This window comes from Ranitomeya imitator, chromosome 5, assembly GCF_032444005.1.
Source record: "Ranitomeya imitator isolate aRanImi1 chromosome 5, aRanImi1.pri, whole genome shotgun sequence".
NCBI classification, from domain to species: Eukaryota; Metazoa; Chordata; class Amphibia; order Anura; family Dendrobatidae; genus Ranitomeya; species Ranitomeya imitator.
Genome location: NC_091286.1, coordinates 197,237,582 through 197,258,719, shown reverse-complemented (window position 1 = coordinate 197,258,719; position 21,138 = coordinate 197,237,582). Strand labels below are relative to the sequence as shown.

At 42.6% G+C, this 21,138-nt stretch overlaps 1 protein-coding gene across 6 annotated transcripts in view; it reads right to left on the bottom strand.

Moving 5' to 3' along the window:
• TBCE (tubulin folding cofactor E) overlaps positions 1-21,138 on the bottom strand; it is a 359,490-nt gene that overhangs the window by 15,262 nt on the left and 323,090 nt on the right. For 3 of the 6 annotated variants that reach the window (XM_069769489.1, XM_069769491.1, XM_069769490.1), the window contains 3 exons: positions 9,412-9,480; positions 6,805-6,864; positions 3,436-3,527 (listed from right to left, as the gene is read on the bottom strand). In XM_069769489.1, coding sequence (XP_069625590.1) covers positions 3,436-3,527; positions 6,805-6,864; positions 9,412-9,480 — 221 coding nt within the window. Of the gene's footprint in view, positions 1-3,435; positions 3,528-6,804; positions 6,865-9,411; positions 9,481-21,138 lie in introns of those variants that run through there. The other 3 variants (XR_011321965.1, XR_011321966.1, XR_011321967.1) reach the window with 3 other exon arrangements.

Here is a 21,138-nt window from a genome sequence, read left to right as displayed (position 1 = left end):
TAGAAATATACGCATTACATATTCCAGATGTCCCTTGATAGATCTATCACTTGCTGAAACAGCTAGAAGATAAGCACAACGAGTGCAAAGAGTGGATTTCTTTGTAAGCAGGTCATGTAATTAATCCGTATTTACACTTAAAAGAATCGCCCGATGTGGTGCCCCTCGTGATCCTGGGGTATTTATCATATGAGGTTCATACAGCAAGATATGAATAAAAATAGTTTTCATATTCTAAGTAAAGGGGGAGGCACCAGCCCCTAAGTGATGTCACCACAGGGGAAGTGCCTGGGTTTTGGGCTGTGAGATAACTTAGTGGGACAGCAGTTTGCAGTGTCTTTTTGTCCGGGGGGTCTAGCTACTATAGAGAGGGGTGTTATGCATCTGGATATATGCTCCCCCTTCCCCCCAGCACACGACTGCAGCTGCACGATGATACCATGAGATAACGACCTAAAAGTTCTCTTTTCAATGTTAATCCTTTTTTTATTTGTAATCTGTAATGTACACATGAACACCTTTCTGGCGACTAATTACCCTAGGTGCAGTACCTAGTCTGACCTGAGGGTAAGAGGGGCGCAAGAGAGCTGCAAGTTCCAAACCGGAACTGGGAAGTGGGATATAGATAAATCCCTTTCAGAAGGAACCAGGAGCAACCAAACCACCCCGCTTTGTGACAAGTTGGTGTAAATAGTGGGGACGATAAAAGTATATTCCCCGGGATCCCTGACATGTGGTTGGGATCCGTGACATATTGTTGGCAGCATGGTGTGAACCGTGGCTGCATGCCATGTACTGGCTATTGGGCACGCTGCAGCGAGGGCGTTATAACTACTCTCACACAGGCGGGAACAATAATTATGAACGCCGCCATCGCTACAAAGCCTCCCCAACCGCACAGAACAAAGTATGCTGCCACCAGCTCCGATTTCCCAAGGATAAACGGGTCCAGAGCCAACCCAAATCAGTAGCGTAATTCACCTCAGAGGACACACAGATTGGTATAGAGCAAGAAAAGACAAGCTAGTAAATTGTATATTTTACTCCCCAAAAAGGTAGGCAGTGTTTACAAAGTATTAAAATATATTATAAAGAAGACAATTCATATGTACATTGCAATTACAAATAAAAAGGATTAAAATTGAATAGAACACTTACAGGTCATTCAGATCATTTCATCTCCTGGACGCCAATGTGCTCAGGAGATACATCAAGATGCACAAGGACAGCTTTGAAGAGCTGTTAGCTTGCTTCCTGGATGAACACTCACTCCCAACTCCCCAGGGTTAAGATATGCCCTCTCCTCGTGACATCACTGAGTGGGCTGAGTTATGACATGCCCTCCTCTTTCTATTCTTTACGTTTTTGGATTCACAGGGCAGACAAAGACATTCCTGGGGTTTTTCCCCCATGTGCTTTGACTTGAACTTTCACTTTGAAGCCATATAAATTCCTCTGTGGATGCTGCTAGCACACTGGTCTTACATTATTCATATAGCAGGGGGGAGGAAGTTGCCTGCATACCAAGCCATAAAACTTCTTCAGTGATTCTAGTGAGGGTTTTGAATTACACACACACAAGCAGCAGGCAGAGTGAGAAGAAGGGGGGTCGGAATGGCCTGCAGCGTGTCTTGAAAAGCCATGTAACCTTCTGAAACTAAACTCACAATATGGCATTTTGTACATTATCGTGACAAGGGGGCAATGCATACCGGGCTTATACCCGAGTCAATAAGCTTACCCAGTTTTCCGTGGCAAAAGTAGGTGCCTCGGCTTATACTCGGGTCGGCTTATACTTGAGTTTATACGGTAACTGTCCTTAACAGGCTTGATCCTGAGACGGAGTCTGGAAGTTCCGTGCAATGCATCACACTGTACAGTACAGTCGGGCAAGAGTCAAAAGGCAAAAGGACCAATTTCCCAAGGTACCTGATCACTGGGTGCGTCTAGGTACAAGGTCTTGCCATCCCAATGAGAAAAGATAGTACAGAGAAAAAGAAAAAGATCAGTAAAAAAAAGAAAAATAGATAGAAAAAGATAGAAAAAGATCAGTACAGTCTGTACTCTCCATCGCTCAGTGGGGTGGAACAAAGCAGCACCATTCCACTCTCTTACCTGTCCTAAAGCGGAGAAAGAAAGAATGGTTAGTTACTAATCTCATAAATTCAAGGCAAAGACAGGTCTGAAACTCAGATCCATGTCTGTCTCCAAAGTTATCGTAAGCTAAACCGAATAGCTGGCTGTAGGCTGGCCAGGTGTAAACTGTTCGAGAGAAGTCTAGCTTTTTTTCTAAGATGTATTCTTTGTGTAAGCCTCTAGGTGGCAGCATGTAAACGATGGTTCCTGTGCCCCCAATGAAACATCCAAGAAATATAACAGACTTTAGAAATGCTCTTTCTAAAAGATCTGTTTGTGTGTCCAACGTTCTAATGGGACTGTTAGGCAGTGAATTTAGACAGCAAGATACAATTGCTGGTGGTTTAGGGGGCATGAGGGACCTGTCAGGTTACCTTTAATTACAAATAAATAAAAAAAAAATAACACATTTGGGTTCGCCACATTCGGATAAAGTCCATTCTATGATGAATAATTCAGTGCGATAAATGCTATAAACAGAAACCAAAAAGCTAGAATAGCACATTTTCAATCACACTTCTTCCCTAAAAAAATGCAATAAAAATTATGAAAACATATTCTGTACCCCAAAATAGTATGAATAAAAATATTAGCTCACTACACAAAAAAGCCCCAACACATTTTCATCAAGGAAAAACCAAAATCCTTACAAAGTTCGTAAAATGGTGCCACAAACCAATTACAGTATTTTTTTTTTAAGCTTCTGAATTATTTTTCAACATAAAAGAAAATCTATGCAAATTTGGCATTGCCGTAATCATTTTCACCTGTAGAATCATGTTACCAGTCATTTTTAAGACACAATGAAAGTCGTAAATGTAAATAAACCCACTATTCCCCTCCCCTCATTCACTGCATGATTTTATTGAAGGGAGTGACGCTATTTCAATTTTCTCCTCAGATAACAGGAATGTTAGAATTGGCACTGCCAGTCATTCTAGGTGACACTATATATACATGTCAGTATCTCATTGCAGTTACCAACAAAATGGCTCTGCATTGTGATTCCAAACTTTATCCGCCCACCTCTTTTTGTAAAAGCCCAGTATGGGAGCGAAGTGACATCAAACACACATGGAGCAGATCTTAAGTTTTATGTCAAATGTGAGGAGCAGCTGCTCCTTCTTTTGAAAAACAAAAAAATCATTTTTGAACATTTAATCATTTCATATTTTATTTTAAAAAATATTTTTTTTACATAAAACTTAATATATTAAATTAACTTTTTTAAATTACCGTATGTATTCCCCTTAAGTAAAGAAAAAAGTTTACTCTTCGTTATCATTAGAAGTTACTTACTTTGGAGCTTTCATATGACAGTTTCAGCTCTGAACCAGGTACCTTGAGTAAGCGATAAAGTAAGCCCTTGACCTTTTGGACAGTCATAGAATCTTGGACGAAAACAAAAAAATACACATAACTTTAATAATTTCTTTCTTTTTTAAACAAACATCAAATATGCCAGCATTATCAAATATGATAAGAAATTCTAAAAGCTCTTGTAAGTATTATGCTAAACCTGCAGATTATGTCAGGGAAGAGAAAAATAGCATATTTTAAATTTCAACATCCAGTTTGGGAGACATCAGCTATCAGCTTTCTTACTCATGTATACAAATGTATTTGTATCTTTCAGACATGAATATACTTGAACATTTTATAGTCGGGACAAGAGCAGAGCAACACTTATTAGCTTCCACTCTGACGTGCAATGGCATGATGTAGTCATCACACTGCTGAACTCATCACATAGGCGGTGAGAAAGCAGCAGGCATAGAAGGAAATGGTAAACATTGCACTTAGGAGCCGAAAATCCATTGAATGGATTGCTATTTTTGGAAACATTATGGGGAAGTTGGGGTGAAAAATGGAGTGTGTGACATATTATGGCGAGGGGGGAGAGGGGCAGTGTTGGAGACATATTATGGAAAAGGGCAGTGTGGGTGGGATACAATTATTTACTCATGAGCACAGAGTAAGACAGATTTTTATTCAGGAGAATTATAATGATACTGTTATTCGTAAGGACATCATGTTGGGATGAGCTGCAGAAGAACGAAGAAGATGGAAATCTACAGAGACAAGTTGTGGATGTCCAGTCATCATGGCATCTATCCTACATGAAGTAAAAAGGTATGGGGTCAACTTCAATCAGACAAGATGTCATCTGTAAGGTGCTTTGATGTAAAAGTTTATTTGTGATACAGGTTTTGTCTCACCGGTCCTGTATGATCCACAGTCTAATGGTACCTTCACACTGAACAACATTACAACGATAACGATAGCGATCCGTGACGTTGCAGCGTCCTGAATAGCGATATCGTTGTGTTTGACACGCAGCAGCGATCAGGATCCTGCTGTGACATCGCTGGTCGTCGCTGAAAGTCCAGAACTTTATTTCGTCGCTGGATCACCCGCTGACATCGCTGGATCGGCGTGTGTGACGCCGATCCAGCGATGTGTTCACTGGTAACCAGGGTAAATATCAAGCTACTAAGCGCAGGGCCGCGCTTAGTAACCCAATATTTACCCTGGTTACCATTGTAAATGTAAAAAAAAAAAAAAAAACACTACATACTTACATTCCGGTGTCTGTCATGTCCCCCGCCGTCAGCTTCCCGCACTGACTGTGAGCGCCGGCCGTAAAGCACAGCGGTGACGTCACCGCTGTGCTCTGCTTTACGGCCGGCCGGCGCCCACAGTCAGTGTGGGAAGCTGATGGCGAGGGACGTGACAGACACCGGAATGTAAGTATGTAGTGTTTTTTTTTTTTTACATTTACAATGGTAACCAGGGTAAACATCGGGTTACTAAGCCCGGCCCTGCGCTTAGTAACCCGATGTTTACCCTGGTTACCCGGGGACTTTGGCATCGTTGGTCGCTGGAGAGCTGTCTGTGTGACAGCTCTCCAGCGACCACACAAGGACTTTCCAATGATCACAGCCAGGTCGTATCGCTGGTCGTGATCGTTGGAAAGTTGCTGAGTGTGACAGTACCCTTATGATGGCTGTTAGTAACATCTTAAAGAATTTCCTTACCATTGTTAAGGACATACTGGGAATTGCAAGTTAATGCTATTAAAGTATATATGGGGCTGACCTGACATTTTAATCGATCACCGTCCTAAGCTTGGTGCTGCAAACATGTACTGATGATGGTTCTGATGCTGTATTCATGTACGGACAAGTAGGTCTGGTGATGGATTGATAAACTGACATTGGTTCTGATGTTGCATTCATGTAATGATGGTGGTTCTGGTGACATATTCATGTACCGACAGTGGTTCTAGTGCTGCATTCATGTACTAATGGTGAATCTGACGAAGAATTCATGAAAAAACATCTTCTACACATGTAGCAATCTGTAACTGGTCAGATGATGTTATAGTATGTTAAAACTAAAAATCCATAAAGCATGTTCAGGTTTTGAGATTATGAGGATTTGGAGAATATATGCTCCAAAAACTCAGTGTAAGTTAGGGTGTATTCACATTATTTTTTGCAACAATAACTGAAAAAAAACCTTTCCAAATCCTCCTCAAACACTCAACTCTTGGTTCTGGTGATGTGTTAATTTAATGGCAGTGGTTCTGGTTATGTATTCATGCAAGCATCCCTTTAATTTTTTGCAGCCCTTGGGATTGGTTCAGTATGACAGTGTGGCCCTCGGCCCAAAAAATATTTTACACCCATTGGTTACATGCAAGCAGAATGGCAATTGTTCAGTGGCCAGTTTAGACAGGGTGAACAGGGCGCATTTTAAGAACATCATTCTGTACACATGGAATGCCACTGAGCTCGTCAGTAAATATCCTATTTTCACATGAAAATGCGTTTCCAAGAACAATGATTTTTAAGCATGCTTAAAAATAATTTCTCAAGACGATCAATCATTTTACTTGTTAGTAGGATGATTAGCAGCCTGATTAGACAGGCCGATCATTGGAAAACGAGTTGTCCTAGAAATGCTTGTTCCCAATAATTGTCTAGTCTAAATGCACCTTAATCTTGCTTTGTACATTAAAAACACTAGCATTCTATGTTGTATCAAACATTCATGTGCAATGAAGGACAAGCGTTTGGTCAACAGAGCCAACTGATGACTCGCCACAATAATCATGTAAAACAAATCAATAACCTCCACAAATGTTATTTATATGCAGATATAGTGGGTAGCTATAGGTTTATAGAGTTTAAATCATGTCTCCCTGCTTTTACTGGAGGAGCGGCTACAGGGAGAAAATTAAGTGGGGGAGCAGTCACAGCTCACTCTACTGTGACCGGCAGCTGTAATCACTCCCTTGCACTTTGCACACATACACTGCAGAGCAGGATGTCAGAGCTGACTGTCAATCAATGTGCTGAGGAGTTATGACAGAGTATAGTGAGTAGTGAATAATGGCTCCCGTGACCGCCCAGATGACTGGAAGTGAGTCACTGCAGGGAAGAAGATAACTTATATTTTCTATATTATTCCAATAAACCACCCAGACATGATTCCAAGTAATTTTCCTGTAGATTACCATGATATAGTGTTTCTGGAGGATACAGCTTCCCTTTAAAACCAGATTAAGATAATGGCTGCTGCAGGCAGCATCTGTGACCAAAACAAAAAAAAGTGAAAGGAAAAAAGCATTACTGAAGCATGCACAACACATTCAGTATTTACCTGGTAATTTCTTTTTTATAGGGTTTTGATCTGGTTTGTCAGGGCACAAAATAGTTAGAGCTATAAATAGAAGAGAACAAAGTTAAACTGACTAAAATAGAAGAAAAGATAAATTCATAATACTTTATATTTTACCTAATAAAACATAGTGCAAGTTAATATTCATTATATTCAGTGGACAACACTGTCAAATTTAGATTATTCCTATTACTTTCCTACACTCGATGTTCTAAAGTCATGACTATTTTTATATAAATGTTATAAAGAAAGAATTGGGATTCATCAGATCTGGTCAGTATTTACACACAAATTGAACATTATTTTCTCTAAACAAAGTTTAAAAGGGGTTGTCCCATGGACATAATACATTTAAAATACCGTATTTTTCTGACCATAAGACGCACTTTTTTCCTCCAAATTTGGGAGGAAACTGTGGTTGCGTCTTATGGTACGGATGTAGCATGTGGGGAGGGAGGCAGCAGTGAGTGGGATCGCACTGTTATCCCACTTCAGGATGTCCCTGCTGCCCAGAATCAGTGCTGGAGAAACCATGTGCTCCCGACGATTAAGTGCAGTGAATATTCATTAGCGGCTCCCCGCCCACCTATCAGCTGAGCAGTGAGCCGGGAGCAGCAAATGCTTAAGCAGGGACACACATGGCTTCTCCAGCGCTGATTCCTGCAGCAGCTGGGCAGGTCTGTGTGTCTGGGGGAGAGGAGGCAGCAGCAGGGGCCAAGGGAGAGAGGAGATGGCTGCATACCTGCCTGCCATGCCTGGGCTGGACGCTGAGTTCTGTGCAGGAGGACCTGTGATGATGTCAGGAGTGGGCGGGCTGGAGCATCACATGGCAGCTCAGAGCCCTCCCTCTTCTTGACATCATCACAGGTCCTTCAGGCTCTCCAGTCTCCACTGCAGCTTCCTCATAACCTGTGCTATGAAAATGAAAGAGGGACTGCTCTGTGCACAGTAATGGGATGCTCCAGCTTTAACCTCACCATAGTGTGGCTGGCTGCCACATTTAAGAGGTTAGTCTTTACAAAACACAATAAAGCACTCTGCCACTCCTTTGGTGAACTATAACTCCCAGCATGTCATAGGATCTGCAGGACATGCTGGGAGTTATAGTTCTCAAATGGGATTTTAAAGCAGCACTCCAGTGTTATTTTGCAGTGCTGGAGTGGTGCTTTAAATATAAGCCCTGTGCCCCCATTCTTATACTCACCCTCCAGCATCTTCATATAGTACTGTACAGACACCACACTTGTCCCGCAGCTTCCAACATAATAACATACTATTATATATAATAACACCACATATAATAGTATGTCATTTATGTTATTAAATATTTTACCACATTTTTTAGCTTCAAATATTTTTTTTCCCTATTTTCCACCTCTAAAACCTGGGTGCGCCTTATAGTCCGGTGCGTCTTATAGTCCGAAAAATACGGTAATAGATCTTGAAATAATAATAATTTCCACAATTGGATGTGTTAAATAAAAATGTTCCTGGGCTGAGATAATCTTATAATTGTGCCCCTGATGTGTGCTGTGTAATAGCTGTGTATCAACATGCAGGGACATGGTCTGTATACTCTCTTTTCCTTCCTCCCCTGTCCAGGAGCTGTCTTATGATCAGACCATGTTCCCAGAAAGTACACAGTACACAGCAGGGGCACATTTATAAGATTATTATGACCAGTACTTTGGTCATGGGAAAATGCCTTTAAAAAAACAATTATCTCCTATCATACTCACTTAGTCTGTACTAACAAATGATGTACCATGTATGCTGAAATGGCATTATGTGGAAAAAGTACTGGCTCTCCATACCAACTGGGTGCGGCCTCTTACATGCAATGCTCCATTAGAGAAAAGTATGCAAATTAGCCTTCTTGCAGGACAAGAACCAACTAGGAGCAGTAGATATCCTACAAGTACCTTTTTTTTCTTTTTACACTTTCCTCCAATTGAGCAAGGCTTTTTAGAATGTATTGTTGGCTGATCTTTAAGGAAAACTAGTACTTTCACCAGGTTGCCACAAGATTGTTGTGCACGGCCATTCAGACTCTGCTTAATACTGCTTAGGGACTTTGACATAGGCTGTCTATAGATAAGCTTATGGTTTGGCATTAATCCCTGGTCATGTTGCAAGGCTCGATAAAGGGTCATTGATTTATGGAGTAGTTACCTCACCTAAGTGGTACTTGCAAGGTTCTCATTCAGTGTGTTTGGGAGCCTCAGTCTCTGCCACTCACTCTAGGCCGCGAGAGGATGCAGGGACAACGGAAGAGTCATGACATACTGCCTGAGGAATGCTGACCCCTTCTCAGAGGAACACCTCCCAATAAAGAATGAGGCTTGTGAGATGCAGCATGGAGTGCTAGGACTGAAGAAGGCTCAAGTGGGTCAAGCAGAAATGTTGGTAAGGGGGCCACGTGAGACTGCCTGCCTAAGGGGTAAATGGTGGCTGCAAACATTCCTTAGTATGATGAAAAACCTTATTCCTTTGTGCCCATTTAAGAAGTGGGTCAGAAAGAAGCCAGCACTGAAGACTAAGATGAGCTGATTTCACAACATTTTTAGCAAAATATCTATATAAACTTACTGAGCAGTTGATTCTTCAAAGCAAAAGGCTGAGGCTGCTGAATTTCTGCATCATCAGGTGCCCCATATTCTTAAAAAAATGAATAATAATTATTGAGATATATCTGAAAAATTTTAAATTAATTTATTAAATAAGAAAACTCAATGTTCTTCCTATCATACTTATTAAAGGATTTAAAAAAGCCACAGCACTTTGTCCCAGAGAAGAAAATACATTACATGTCTGCTTATGGCATTTCAAAATCTGCTTGTAATACATTGGGTGTTAAAATTCCATTGTACTTACACTCATTATTGACAGGTCATGACTGGGGAAAAAAACCATAGCTGTTGCGATTAGCCTATTTTATCAGCACAATTAAAGAGCAATGAGTACATTCAATCGGCTGGAATGTATAAATGAACATTTAAATTGAAAAAGTTGACGGATCACCAATAATCCCAACACTATCATTCATAGAGTAAACATCACAAGACATCACCAACTTGGAACAAATCTCACCAACTTTACTCTCTAATTTGATATGAAGTTATTAAAAATCCGTTGGCTAATGTGGCTGGAGAGTAGTGTTATCTTTTGCTTAGGGTGAAATAATCCCCCAATCACTCTCCCTACAAACATCCAAGAATTATTACCAGTACTCCCTTTTACATTTTAGTGAGGGAGAAGCAGTTCAGGTCAGAGAACGTAAGCTATTTGACCATTTATGATATGAAGTTAAGAACACCTGATACGCATGTTTTGATTATTGGACATTTAGGATCAATGAAAAAGGATGAAACCATCTGATAAAAGGGAAGATGAGGACTCCCCAATCTTTAATCATATTTGAAAACACCCAATGGGTGAGTTCACAAGTCTTTTGAGGTACAGAACACATGCGTCCCTCCCCAAATATATGAATGCAAAACTGACAGTAGCCTATTCCATTTAATGTTGCACTAGATTCTTTGGCTGCAAACTATCGAACCCACTGGGTTTCAATGAGCAAACAACATTCTCGTTTTTATCATAATTTTTTTTAGTAACGGGTGAAATATCTCTCCAAGACATGCTGATTTTGGATTTTAAACAGTAATATGTAGCAAAATAAAGGGGTTACTATATTTTACAGTCATGGACAAAAGTTTTGAGAATGGCACAAATTTTGGTTTTAACAAAGTTTGTATCTTCAGTATTTTTCGATTTTTTTATTAGATGATTCTATCATTACTAATTATTAATAATTATTACTAATTACATAATTATTCTATAATTACTTAAGTAATTAAGTAAAAAATGTTTATACTTTTATTGACAAATACATCAAGTGTATGCAAACCCTCAATATTTACAGTGCTGACCCTTATTTATCAAGACTTGTGTATTTACCCTGGTATGCTGGATATCAGCTTCAGGGCCTGATCCTGACTGATGGCAATACACACTCATCTTGTCTTATCAAGGCTTGGAGATTATCAAAATTTCTGTGTTGTTGTGTGAACACCCATTTTGAAGATTGACCACAGGTTCATGATGGTACTGATTGACAGTTCTCAGTCTAGGCAGCTTTATGGCCATGTGCAGAAACGTTATTATTAGTGATGAGCGAGTATACTCGTTGCTCGGGTTTCTCTCCGAATATTTGTTAGTGTTCGGAGATTTAGTTTTCATTGCAGTAGTTGAATGATTTACAGCTACTACCCAGCCTGAGTACATGGGGTGGTTGCCTGGTTGCTAGGGAATCCCCTATGTCATCAAGCTGCCTAGTAGCTGTAAACCATGCTGCTGAGGCGATGAAAACTTTATCTCTGAGCAGTTACAAATATTCGGAGACCACCCGAGCAATGAGTACACTTGCTCATCACTAGTTATTATTTATTTTTAAAATCACCATTAAAGAGGTTGTCTACTACTTCATCATTGATGGCCTATCAGACTCCCAGCATCCCTGTCGATCAGCTGTTCCCTGTGTCAGCACCGACAACCATCTCCGGCCAGATGGAATTGCTCCCAGGCAAAAGTGATAACCAAGTGGCTCAGTGAACAAAAGATTAACTCCTTTACCCCCAAGGGTGGTTTGCACGTCAATGACCAGGCCAATTTTTACAATTCTGACCACTGTCCCTTTATGAGGTTATAACTCCGAAACGCTTCAACGGATCCTGGTGATTCTGACATTGTTTTCTCGTGACATATTGTACTTCATGATAGTGGTAAAATTTCTTTGATAGTACCTGCGTTTATTTGTGAAAAAAAACGGAAATTTGGCGAAAATTTTGAAAATTTCGCAATTTTCAAACTCTGAATTTTTATGCAATTAAATCACAGAGATATGTCACACAAAATACTTAATAAGTAACATTTCCCACATGTCTCCATTACATCAGCATAATTTTGGAACCAAATTTTTTTTTGTTAGGGAGTTATAAGGGTTAAAAGTTGACCAGCAATTTCTCATTTTTACAACACCATTTTTTTTTAGGGACCACGTCTCATTTGAAGTCATTTTGAGGGGTCTATATGATAGAAAATGCCCAAGTGTGACACCATTCTAAAAACTGCACCCCTCAAGGTGCTCAAAACCACATTCAAGAAGTTTATTAACCCTTCAGGTGTTTAATAGGAATTTTTGGAATGTTTAAATAAAAATGAACATTTAACTTTTTTACACAAAAAAATTACTTCAGCTCCAATTTGTTTTATTTTACCAAGGGTAACAGGAGAAAATGGACCCCAAAAGTTGTTGTCCAATTTGTCCTGAGTACGCTGATACCCCATATGTGGCAGTAAACCACTGTTTGGGCGCATGGGAGAGCTCGGAAGGGAAGGAGCGCCGTTTGACTTTTCAATGCAAAATTGACAGGAATTGAGATGGGACACCATGTTGCGTTTGGAGAGCCACTAATGTGCCTAAACATTGAAACCCCCCACAAGTGACACCATTTTGGAAAGTAGACCCCCTAAGGAACTTATCTGGATGTGTGGTGAGCACTTTGACCCACCAAGTGGTTCACAGAAGTTTATAATGCAGAACCGTAAAAATAAAAAATCATATTTTTTCACAAAAATTGTATTTTTGCCCCCAATTTTTTATTTTTCCAAGGGTAAGAGAAGAAATTGGACCTCAAAAGTTGTTGTCCAATTTGTCCTGAGTACGCTGATACCCCATATGTGGCAGTAAACCACTGTTTGGGCGCATGGGAGAGCTCGGAAGGGAAGGAGCATCATTTGGAATGCAGACTTAGATGGATTGGTCTGCAGGCGTCACATTGCGTTTGCAGAGCCCCTAATGTACCTAAACAGTAGAAACCCCCCACAAGTGACCCCATATTGGAAACTAGACCCCTCAATGAACTTATCTAGATGTGTTGTGAGAACTTTGAACCCCCAAGTGTTTCACTACAGTTTATAACGCAGAGCCGTGAAAATAAAAAATCTTTTTGTTTTCCCACAAAAATTATTTTTTAGCCCCCAGTTTTGTATTTTCCCAAGGGTAACAGGAGAAATTGGTCCACAAAAGTTGTTGTCCAATTTGTCCTGAGTACGCTGATACCCCATATGTGAGGGGTAAACCCCTGTTTGGGCACACAGGAGAGCTCGGAACGGAAGGAGCACTGTTTTACTTTTTCAACGCAGAATTGGCTGGAATTGAGATCGGACGCCATGTCGTGTTTGGAGAGACCCTGATGTGCCGAAACAGTGGAAACCCCCCAATTATAACTGAAACCCTAATCTAAACACACCCCTAACCCTAATTCCAACGGTAACCCTAACCACACCTCTAACCCTGACACACCCCTAACCCTAATCCCAACCCTATTCCCAACTGTAAATGTAATCTAAACCCTAACCCTAACTTTAGCCCCAACCCTAACTGTAGCCCCAACCCTAACCCTAGCCCTAACCCTAGCCCTAACCCTAGCCCTAACCCTAACCCTAACCCTAGCCCTAACCCTAACCCTAGCCCTAGCCCTAACCCTAGCCCTAATGGGAAAATGGAAATAAATACATTTTTTTTTATTTTTCCCTAACTAAGGGGGTGATGAAGGGGGGTTTGATTTACTTTTATAGCGAGTTTTTTAGCGGATTTTTATGATTGGCAGCCGTCACACACTGAAAGACCCTTTTTATTGCAAAAAATATTTTTTGCAATACCACATTTTGAGAGCTATAATTTTTCCATATTTTGGTCCACAGAGTCATGTGAGGTCTTGTTTTTTGTGGGACGAGTTGACGTTTTTATTGAAAACATTTTCGGGCACGTGACATTTTTTGATCGCTTTTTATTCCGATTTTTGTGAGGAAGAATGACCAAAAGCCAGCTATTCATGAATTTCTATTGGGGGAGGCGTTTATACCGTTCCGCGTTTGGTAAAATTGATAAATCAGTTTTATTCTTCGGGTCAGTACGATTACAGCGATACCTCATTTATATCATTTTTTTATGGTTTGGCGCTTTTATACGATAAAAACTATTTTACAGAAAAAATAATTATTTTTGCATCGCTTTATTCTCAGGACTATAACTTTTTTATTTTTTTGCTGATGATGCTGTATGGCGGCTCGTTTTTTGCGGGACAATATGACGCTTTCAGCGGTACCATGGTTATTTATATCTGTCCTTTTGATCGCGTGCTATTCCACTTTTTGTTCGGCGGTATGATAATAAAGCGTTGTTTTTTGCCTCGTTTTTTTTTTTTTTTTCTTACGGTGTTTACTGAAGAGGTTAACTAGTGGGACAGTTTTATAGGTCGGGTCGTTACGGACGCGGCGATACTAAATATGTGTACTTTCATTGGTTTTTTTTTTATTTAGATGAAGAAATGTATTTATGGGAATAATATATATTTTTTTTTTTCATTATTTTGGAATATTTTTTTTTATTTTTTTTTTACACATTTGGAAAAATTTTTTTTTACTTTTTTACTTTGTCCCAGGGGGGGACATCACAGATCAGTGATCTGACAGTTTGCACAGCACTCTGTCAGATCACTGATCTGACATGCAGCGCTGCAGCCTTCACAGTGCCTGCTCTGAGCAGGCTCTGTGAAGCCACCTCCCTCCCTGCAGGACCCGGATCCGTGGCCATCTTGGATCCGGGGCTGGAGGAAGCAGGGAGGGAGGTGAGACCCTCGCAGCAACGCGATCACATCGCGTTGCTCCGGGGGTCTCAGGGAAGCCCGCAGGGAGCCCCCTCCCTGCGCGGTGCTTCCCTGCACCGCGGGCACATCGCGATCATCTTTGATCGCGGTGTGCCAGGGGTTAATGTGCCGGGGGCGGTCCGTGACCGCTCCTGGCACATAGTGCCGGATGTCAGCTGCGATAAGCAGCTGACACCCGGCCGTGATCGGCCGCGCTCCCCCCGTGAGCGCGGCCGATCGGCTATGACGTACTATCCCGTCCAGGGTCAGATAAGCCCAGGGCACCTCGACGGGATAGGGGTTAACATTCCATGGCCAAAAAACTCCATAGGTCTCAGTTCCATTTAGTACCTGTAATCAATTCTCAAAAAGCAGGAGGACAAACAAAAACACAAAAATTGTGATAAACAACAAGGGCTGATAAGACAAGAATGGGTTGTCATCTCATCAGTCAGGATATTGCAAATATTGAGTATTCATATAAAAATGATGTATTTGGCAATAAAAGGTTAATAAATTATCAAATGCTTATAACTGTACTTCAGTAAACATTTGACTAAAAGAGTAAAAAAAAACCCACTGAAGCACCAATTTTGTAAAAAAAAACCTTTTGTGTCTGTCTCAAAATATTTGGTCACAACTGTGCATCTTACACAGCTGCACAACATTTCTGCTTCTTGTCTATCCTATTATCTTATATATTGCTTGATTGGGTTTCTGGCTAGTTACCCTTCTAATTTTTGATTTCTTTTTCTCAAGCAACAAGATAAGAAACCATCATTGCATTCCCCACATTAAAAATTCTGGCATCCTTTTCTTCGGCTACTTTCACACTGGCGTTTTTCTGCAGACGTCGAAAAGCGTTGTTTTGTGCAAAAAACGGATGCGTCAAAAATAGTGAAAAATGGATGCAACGCATACACAATTTCGACGGATCCGTCGCGAATCCGCTAAACGGTTCCGTCGAAATTGTGTATGCATTGCATCCATTTTTACCATCCGTTGCATCCGTTTTCATGATGGATCCGTTTTTAAAATGGGAGTCTCCCAAATGTGATTGGCTACTGGAAATTAGGGAAAACTATATACTGACTGTATTTACAGCCCATCTTTGAAAGGGTTTAGAGAAAGTTGGAGAGATGGAAGGGGTACTTGGGAGGATTGCGAGTGTGGTAACTGATGTTATTTTCGAGACAAATCGCCTGGATATTATAGTGCGGGAGAAGGAGGAACAAGCGAGACGGAGGATTCTTCTGCAGCAACGTCGACAGAGAAGACTATGGATACATCCTAGTAATGAACTGCGGATGACCCGGGGCGATCAGTCAACCCTCTATCTGGAGTTGCGGCAGAACCCAGACAAATTCTACAATTATGTTCGGATGAGGCAGGATCATTTCGACTATTTGCTGGAAATACTTGGGGATGTCATCCAGAAGCAGGACACACGGATGAGGCTTGCCATCACACCGGCACAGCGGCTGATCGTGACACTGCGGTAAGCCTCTTTTTTTAATTTCATTGCTCAGATTTAATGTCATGTAACATGCTGCAGAAAATACTGCGCTGAAACAATGCGCTGCATTTTCTGCAGCATGTAATTTTTTTTTATTGTTTCTGGCCATTACACTGCCTTTTTTTTATTTTATTGCTCAGATTTAATGTCATGTTACCTGCTACAGAAAATACTGCGCTGAAACATTGCATTGCATTTTCTGCAGCATGTAATTTTATTGTTTCTGGCCATACAAATGTTTTCTATTCCATGCAGTTTTTATTGTGCGTCCTGTCAGAACAAAACTTTCCACAGTGCCATTTACTGAAACTACCATAATAAAAAAAAAAGTGTTGGTCTGTGCAATAACATGTTTATTTTTTTTCACAGCTTCCTTGCTACGGGTGAATCCTTGACGTCACTCCATTATCAATTCAGGCTTGGGATTTCTACTATTTCCGGAATAGTGAAAGAGACCTGTCGGGCGATCTGGGACACTTTGCAGCAGGAGTATATCCCCCAACCAACAATGAACATCTGGCTGACAAGCGCAGACCTGTTTGCACAAATTTGCCATTTCCCAAATTGTGTTGGTGCCGTCGATGGGAAACATACGGATTGCAAAATCGGCAGGATCTGGATCGGAGTACTACAATTATAAGAAGTACTTCTCTATCGTACTAATGGTAATAGCAGATGCCAACTGCAGATTCCTGGCTGTCGACATAGGAGCCTATGGCCGGTCCAACGACTCCCAAGTGTTCAAAAACTCTCCAATGGGCCGTTGCTTGTATGGAGATTCATACGATTTCCCGCCAGCCAAACTACTCCCGGGAATAACTGAACCACCCATGCCATACCTATGTGTTGGTGATGAGGCTTTCCAGTTATCGCCACACCTCCTTAAACCATATGCTAGCAGAGACTTAAGAACACAAAGGGTATTTTAATTACCGCCTTACTCGAGCCAGACGCGTGGTCGAGTGTGCATTTAGATTATTAACTGCAAAGTGGAGAGTTCTGCTCACTGCCATCAAACTGCACACCCAAACCATTGACGTGGTGGTGAAGGCCTGTGTGGTGCTCCATAACTTTGTACTTTCAAAGGAGCCAGTTTCGGTTGATGATGAAGAATTGGAGATAACCTTGTGGGATTACCGCAGCAGCTCCGTTCGCTCCGCTGGTTCTGTTACAAGAATGAGGGACCAGTTTGCGGAGAATTTTGTGTCACCTGTTGGTCAGGTTCCATGGCAAGACCAAATTGTGTGACATCTTTTTGTAATGTTTCATGGATTTGTTTCTGTACAAATTGTGTTGACCCCCCCAAAAAAAAATCAGTTTCAAAAAGTGTGGTTTTCTTGGTAATAAAACTAATATGTTATACCGTTTAACGTGTGGTGTTGTTTCACCTTTGATTAGTTACCATACCAGCTTACCTAAATGAATGCACAAACACAGTAGAGTTTAAATCAAAAAACAGTTTATTAATTTTTTTTTTAGTGAACACATTTTCTCTTTTTAAGAAAAACTTTTTTAATATAAAACTTTGTTTCATAAAAGTATATATATATATATATATATATATATATATATATATATATATATATATATATATATATATATATATATATATATATTATATATTTTTTATAACCAAAAAAAAAAAAAAAAAATTTACAGGTCTTGAAAGTGGGGGGTGGAGATAGTAGCGGAGGGGCTGGAAGGTTGGACTACGTCGATAGGTGGGGAAAGCGTGCTGGTTTGGGGTGCAGTGGAAGGGGGGCGGAAAGCAGTAAGGTGACCAGAGGGGGTGGTGTTGGGGTAGGTGGTATACTTAATGGGGAAGAAAAGCTGGGCAAGGAAGAAAACAGTGGGGAAGGCATTTTGTTTGTGGGACGGGATGGGTACGGAGACTGGGGTGGATGCGGCGACTGGGGTGGATGCGGCGACTGGGGTGGATGCCGAGACTGGGGTGGATGCCGAGACTGGGGTGGATGCCGAGACTGGGGTGGATGCCGAGACTGGGGTGGATGCCGAGACTGGGGTGGATGCCGAGACTGGGGTGGATGCCGAGACTGGGGTGGATGCCGAGACTGGGGTGGATGCGGAGACTGGGGTGGATGCGGAGACTGGGGTGGATGCGGAGACTGGGGTGGATGCGGAGACTGGGGTGGATGCGGAGACTGGGGTGGATGCGGAGACTGGGGTGGATGCGGAGACTGGGGTGGATGCGGAGACTGGGGTGGATGCGGAGACTGGGGTGGATGCGGAGACTGGGGTGGATGCGGAGACTGGGGTGGATGCGGAGACTGGGGTGGATGCGGAGACTGGGGTGGATACGGAGACTGGGGTGGATACGGAGACTGGGGTGGATACGGAGACTGGGGTGGATACGGAGACTGGGGTGGATACGGAGACTGGGGTGGATGCTGAGACTGGGGTGGATGCTGAGACTGGGGTGGATGCTGAGACTGGGGTGGATGCTGAGACTGGGGTGGATGCTGAGACTGGGGTGGATGCTGAGACTGGGGTGGATGCTGAGACTGGGGTGGATGCTGAGACTGGGGTGGATGCTGAGACTGGGGTGGATGCTGAGACTGGGGTGGATGCTGAGACTGGGGTGGATGCTGAGACTGGGGTGGATGCTGAGACTGGGGTGGATGCTGAGACTGGGGTGGATGCTGAGACTGGGGTGGATGCTGAGACTGGGGTGGATGCTGAGACTGGGGTGGATGCTGAGACTGGGGTGGATGCTGAGACTGGGGTGGATGCTGAGACTGGGGTGGATGCTGAGACTGGGGTGGATGCTGAGACTGGGGTGGATGCTGAGACTGGGGTGGATGCTGAGACTGGGGTGGATGCTGAGACTGGGGTGGATGCTGAGACTGGGGTGGATGCTGAGACTGGGGTGGATGCTGAGACTGGGGTGGATGCTGAGACTGGGGTGGATGCTGAGACTGGGGTGGATGCTGAGACTGGGGTGGATGCTGAGACTGGGGTGGATGCTGAGACTGGGGTGGATGCTGAGACTGGGGTGGATGCTGAGACTGGGGTGGATGCTGAGACTGGGGTGGATGCTGAGACTGGGGTGGATGCTGAGACTGGGGTGGATGCTGAGATTGGGGTGGATGCTGAAACTGGGGTGGATGCTGAGACTGGGGTGGATATTGAGACTGGGGTGGATATTAAGACTGGTGTGGATATTGAGACTGGGGTGGATATTGAGACTGGGGTGGATATTGAGACTGGGGTGGATATTGGGATTGGGTGTGGTAATGGGGGGACTGGGGTGGAAATCGGGCCTGGGATGGGGCGTGGTGTGGAAATGGGGCCTGGGGTGGCAATGTAGTAGTGGCTGTGTGGGGAGGTGTGGGGGTAGTTTGGGGTTCGGACAGGGCCTTAAGAAGAGCATCATGGCAGCTATTCATTACCCGCATCTGCTGCTCAAAAGAAAGCTTTTCCGTGCTCCTGAGCATGGATTGAAAAAAAAGGTTGGCTGGAGATTGACTTACATCTGAATGCAGCCTATCCAAGCGACTGCTGGTTTCCCTGCTGGTTTCACTGATGCGAGCTTGCACCATGTTGAAACCAGCAGTGACTTGTTCTCCCAAAATCTTGAAAGATCCTTGAAAGGATGCATTCAGATGTAAGAATTCAGGAGCATAGCTCCTTTCCTGACCCCTCTGTTGCTGCCGCCACGAACCTAATGGTGGTCTAGAGGTGGCAGGATCAGAGGGGTGGGGTAAAGGGAACGCTAACTGTTCTAATGATGCTCCAGTGCTTGGGGCGGTGGAAGTGGAAGGGACAGAGGGGTCAGAGGTGTGGGGCCTACCGACGTGGCCCTCGTTGGCGGACTTCTGAGAGATCGCTCCAGAGGGCGCTGAGGTCGATGCAGGTGCCCGATGGCTGCTGAAGGTACTGTGAAAGAAAAAACAAAAAAAATTAATATATTGATAGGAAAAAGCCCTGACTGAAACCAAACAAAATTAGACAGGTCAACATCGTTATTTAATGGGCTGTTGAATACTTACACTCGATTCAGCATGGTTTGCCTGAGGAAGGTCAGGGCAGGGGCGTATTTATAGCACCTTCTTTTCTTTCCTGCTGAGCCACTCGGGGCCTGCATCTCCTCGTTAAATTCTTTCTTGTAGTGATCTCTCAGTGACCGCCACCGCTTCCTAACCCTATCACCTGTGAAGACAAGAATGAATTTAAAAAAAATTGTTAATTACAATACATTACATTCAGCTCAAAACATCACTGAAAAGTGAATACTTACGTTCTTTACTCCGCTGCCTTGGATGAAGGTCCTCCCACCTCGGAAACAGGTTTTCGCACACTTCATCCCAGAGCCGACAGGTATCAGCATGCCTGCGGTCAGCCATGTTCCACAGCGGCTCCCGCTCGCGGACCTCCTCAATGAGGCTATCCACATTAATGCCCTCCTCTTCATCGGTTTCGGGAGCACGCTGTGAAGACTGTGAAAATTAAACAAAAAAAATATTTAGTACACTAAAACACAAAACTTCCAATAGAAGAAACAAAAAAAATACAACTCACCGCTGGCCGACCGCGGCGACGATTACGTCGTCTCTGGGAGCGGCTGGGAGGATCTTCTTTGTGTTCGGGTTCGGCAGCAGCAGCAGACTGAAAAAAAAAGGAAAATAATCTTTAATGTAGGCACATTTTTATGTGTACAGTGATGTATGAAGATCATTTTTGTCTTGGTTGCACTGTGGTGTGTGAAGCAACTTTTTCACCACTACTTACACTGTGTTCCTCCGCTATCTGCATCTCTCCACCCGTCTCGTCCCCTTCTGACAGTCCCTCTGCCGCTTCAGTTTCCTGTTTAAACATAATGCATGTAGTGATTTAACCTAAATGTAAAGTGTAAAAACAAAAACATTTTAAAATTTTTGGTAACTTACCGATACAAGCTTCTGTAGTGTAGTGGTTATCACGTTCGCCTAACACGTGAAAGGTCCCCGGTTCGAAACCGGGCAGAAACACCTTTTTTTTCGGCCTTACTAACTATGTTACTATCAATATTGTATCATACAATTAGGTTCTGTAGAAGGACGTAGATCTGGGGATTTACTAACTATGTTA